Source organism: Sinocyclocheilus grahami, unplaced genomic scaffold (assembly GCF_001515645.1).
Source record: "Sinocyclocheilus grahami isolate Dianchi unplaced genomic scaffold, SAMN03320097.WGS_v1.1 scaffold1531.1, whole genome shotgun sequence".
In the NCBI taxonomy this organism is placed as follows: Eukaryota; Metazoa; Chordata; class Actinopteri; order Cypriniformes; family Cyprinidae; genus Sinocyclocheilus; species Sinocyclocheilus grahami.
This window is the reverse complement of record NW_015506710.1, coordinates 113135-116509: the sequence shown is the minus strand read 5'-3', so window position 1 is coordinate 116509 and position 3375 is coordinate 113135. Positions and strand designations below refer to the sequence as shown.

General features: G+C 39.6%; 1 protein-coding gene across 1 annotated transcript in view; it reads right to left on the bottom strand.

The window, feature by feature from the left end:
• ulk4 (unc-51 like kinase 4) overlaps positions 1-3375 on the bottom strand; it is a gene marked incomplete at its 5' end in the record, with an annotated part of 180489 nt that overhangs the window by 73154 nt on the left and 103960 nt on the right. The window contains one exon of the mRNA XM_016257274.1: positions 2571-2669. Coding sequence (XP_016112760.1) covers positions 2571-2669 — 99 coding nt within the window. The remainder of the gene's footprint in view (positions 1-2570; positions 2670-3375) is intronic.

Below are 3375 nucleotides of genomic sequence, written 5' to 3'. Positions count from 1 at the left end.
ATGTATTTACACTGTTTAATGCATTAAATACTTTAACCTGCAATTACAAATGCATAAATAATATTTTGATATTTTAAACATAAAACATTGAAAACTGATGTTTGAGATTATTTTAAAAATGAAAAGGCACTTTAAATGTGAAATTAAAACTGCCAGTAGGTGGCAGCAAATCACTGTTAAGTGAGTCATTGCGATTGAACCGAATCATTTAAACGGTTGATTTTATCAGGAAGGAAACACTGTCGTGTTGCTCAGAGACGCAAAACAGTGCTGTGGCTGTGTTTGAAATTATTTTTGTTGGAGAAATAGAGCAAAGGCAGGAAATATGGTGTCTAAAACGTAAGTATCTTAATATTAACTTGCTTATTGAACTGTTGTAAGAAATCAATATCACATTTGTAATCATGCTGACTTTTGGCACTCTTCGTGTGATATTAACTATATGAAATTATATAAATATATACATTTTCTGCCCCATCTTGAACTATGTGATAATTCTAAATGCATTTTAATAGACTGATTAATGCAGTGAAAGAACGCACTATAAATGTGCACGCGCACTAGTCTAACCTGCTAGACTTCTTCATCTAATGTATGCGTGCATTCTATAGGTGTTTTGTTTGCTTTCACGATATACTCGATAATATCAAATCGCACATCCTTAAAACAACAATTACGATATTATCGCAGACCATACATATCGCACACCCCTATACTGTTTAGATTTTTATAATGCATTGTCTTCTTATCGATCTACCAGTTCACATTTAAAGCTCTGCGTGTTTGCAGGCTAAAAACATGGGTCGATTTTCGCATTTGTCTGAACTCTGAACAAAACAACAGATTTATTGAAAATGCTCATTCATTCTCTGCCAGCAGGTGGAGCGTTTGGTAGAAATATAACTGTTTCCCCAGTAACAGCAGAACACAAAGCAGGGAAGCACCGGACTTTGAACGTGCAGCACTCGTGTATATGCAATGAAATCATAGCCTTTTGAAGTTTAATCGTCACATTCAGCCATATTGCAATTCTGGTCTTTCTGTCTCCAAATTTAAGACCTCTTGAAATCATAATTACGACTTTCTCGTACAATTTAAGACTTTTTAAGGCCTTAAATTTGATACAACTAATTTTAAGACTTTTTAAGACCTGCGGAAACCCTGTCACGTTTGTTTTTCGCTTTAGTTTGACTTTTTTGTCCTGCACCTGAGCCCTATTTGGGTTTGTGGCATGTGCGCACCTTTTTTCATTTTTGATGTTAAATGGATGGTCCACCCAAAAATTAAAACTGTCATCACTTCCTCACCCTTAATATGATTCTAAACCTGTATGATTGACTTTTCTTCTGCTAAACACAAGAAGAGTGTTGGTAACTAAACCGTTTTCATTCTCTTTGCTTTCAATGGAACAACATGATGCCGAGTAAATGACAGAATTATCATTTTGGGTGGACCATCTCTTTAAATATGTATTGTTTAACAATACAAACCACAATATTTCTCAAAAAATTCATAATATGATCTTTGGATCAAATCATGCAGTTGTAGTCCTAATTCCAACCCTAAAATCGTACTGGTTCAGAGGCATTTTGTTAAAAGACCAATAGGGATGTAGATCCAAGAATATATTTTACTTGGTAAAATCACGGTTACCAGCTCCAGCTACCACTCTCTTCCTATAATGTACTCAAAGAATGTATTACTTAATGCAGTCAATGTGAATTTCACCTTCTCTAGAACCGCATGTGTACGTAAGTGCGAACCGATGCTCTTTTTTCCACGGTTCCCCCTCTTCACAGCGTGTTGAATGTGGAGAGTGTGTGTGAATCTGACTCATCTCCTTTTGTAAAAAACAAACACACACAAACGTACACCCACGCACACCTCAGTGTCCATCTCGCCCTATGGTGTGGCGAAGACAGGCATGCGGGTCCAAAACTGTCAACATGAGTAAGGCTATAGGAATCCATTACTCAATAATTCAGCACAGAGAGCTGAAAGTGTCTGGGTGAGACTGGGCATTCACACGGCAGGCTGGGAGGAAAAAACAGCCTTGCATGGGCATGAACAGAGAGGCAACAGACAGCAACTTGTGCAGATGAGAGAATGAGTGAGAGGCTGCCCAGTAGCTGGGTAGATAGCAACATGAAAACAGGAGGCGAGGGTAGGCTTTTTTAGATGCCTAAGCCTGGACAGTGCGTGATGTGAGGGCTAGATGGGTGGGACACTAAGTAGATGCGGGCTACAGGGCCGCCACACATGAGTCCACGTTGATAAAAGCAGCAGTATCTGGTGGAAGCCCTTAAAAAAAGGCAGCTGAATGCCCTCCCCCTCCATCAGAGTCACACACGAGAGTCAGACAGCGAGATGAGAGCAATAAGGGTCTGGTAATGGAATGAAAACACTCCAAAACAAAACAAGGGCAGCTCTCTGAATGCAGGCCCTTTTCATGTGCGTGGCAGTGTCTGGGTGAAAAGACCGTGTGGGTTTGTGTGTTCTGCTTCAAGAGACAGGCTAGAAACCGGAGGGCCGATATATATCAAAGCAAACGAAGTTCAGATGCACTGCACCTTGCTGGTAGAATGGTCGGAGGTCTGTGCCCTTCTGTCCAATCAGATTGCAGAGGAGAGCCATGGCGTTCTGCATCGTGCTGCCGACTGTGACTATGCCTTATGTTAAAATCTCTAAATATCTAAAATCAATATCGAAGGGGGAAAAAAAAGTTTGAAAGCACCACGTTCAAAGCTGTGTGTAAATTAGCGGATATTGCTGTGACTAAGCATAATTTGAATTCTACACAGCCTGAAATGTTTATTAGTGGATCATACTGATGAGAAGTGTGTTTCATGTTTATAAACAAGTGGTTCTCAACCAGCAAGTCTTAATATTATTTAAATTTAGTTATATTAGCATAATCTTATTTTAAATGATAAAAGAAGTCAAGTCAAGTCTGCTTTATTGTCAATTCTTCCACATGTACAGCACATACACACAGAGAATTGAAATTGTGTTACTCTCAGACCCTTGGGTCTCATGGCTGTGCAGTACATTGATTTCATTAGGTAGTCATTTTGGCATTTTACTCCATGTTGTGCCAAATAACTCCCCTTAACCACAGTATTATCACCGAAACACAAGAGTTTTTGTTGCTTATAGCTGTAATCCAATGCAGTAAATCACTTCCAGTAAGGAAAAAACTGCCTGCTATAAAACAGACAACAGCAAAAAGTGTAGATCATCAATTCCACTTTTGTGTAGCGTCTACTATTTTCAAAAGTGGAGAGTGAACCTAACTAGAGAGGGCAGAGGTGCTGTCAGATAGAGAGCCACGCCTCTGCCCTTCTCATCTCTCACCCAGGGCAGACACCCGAGGCT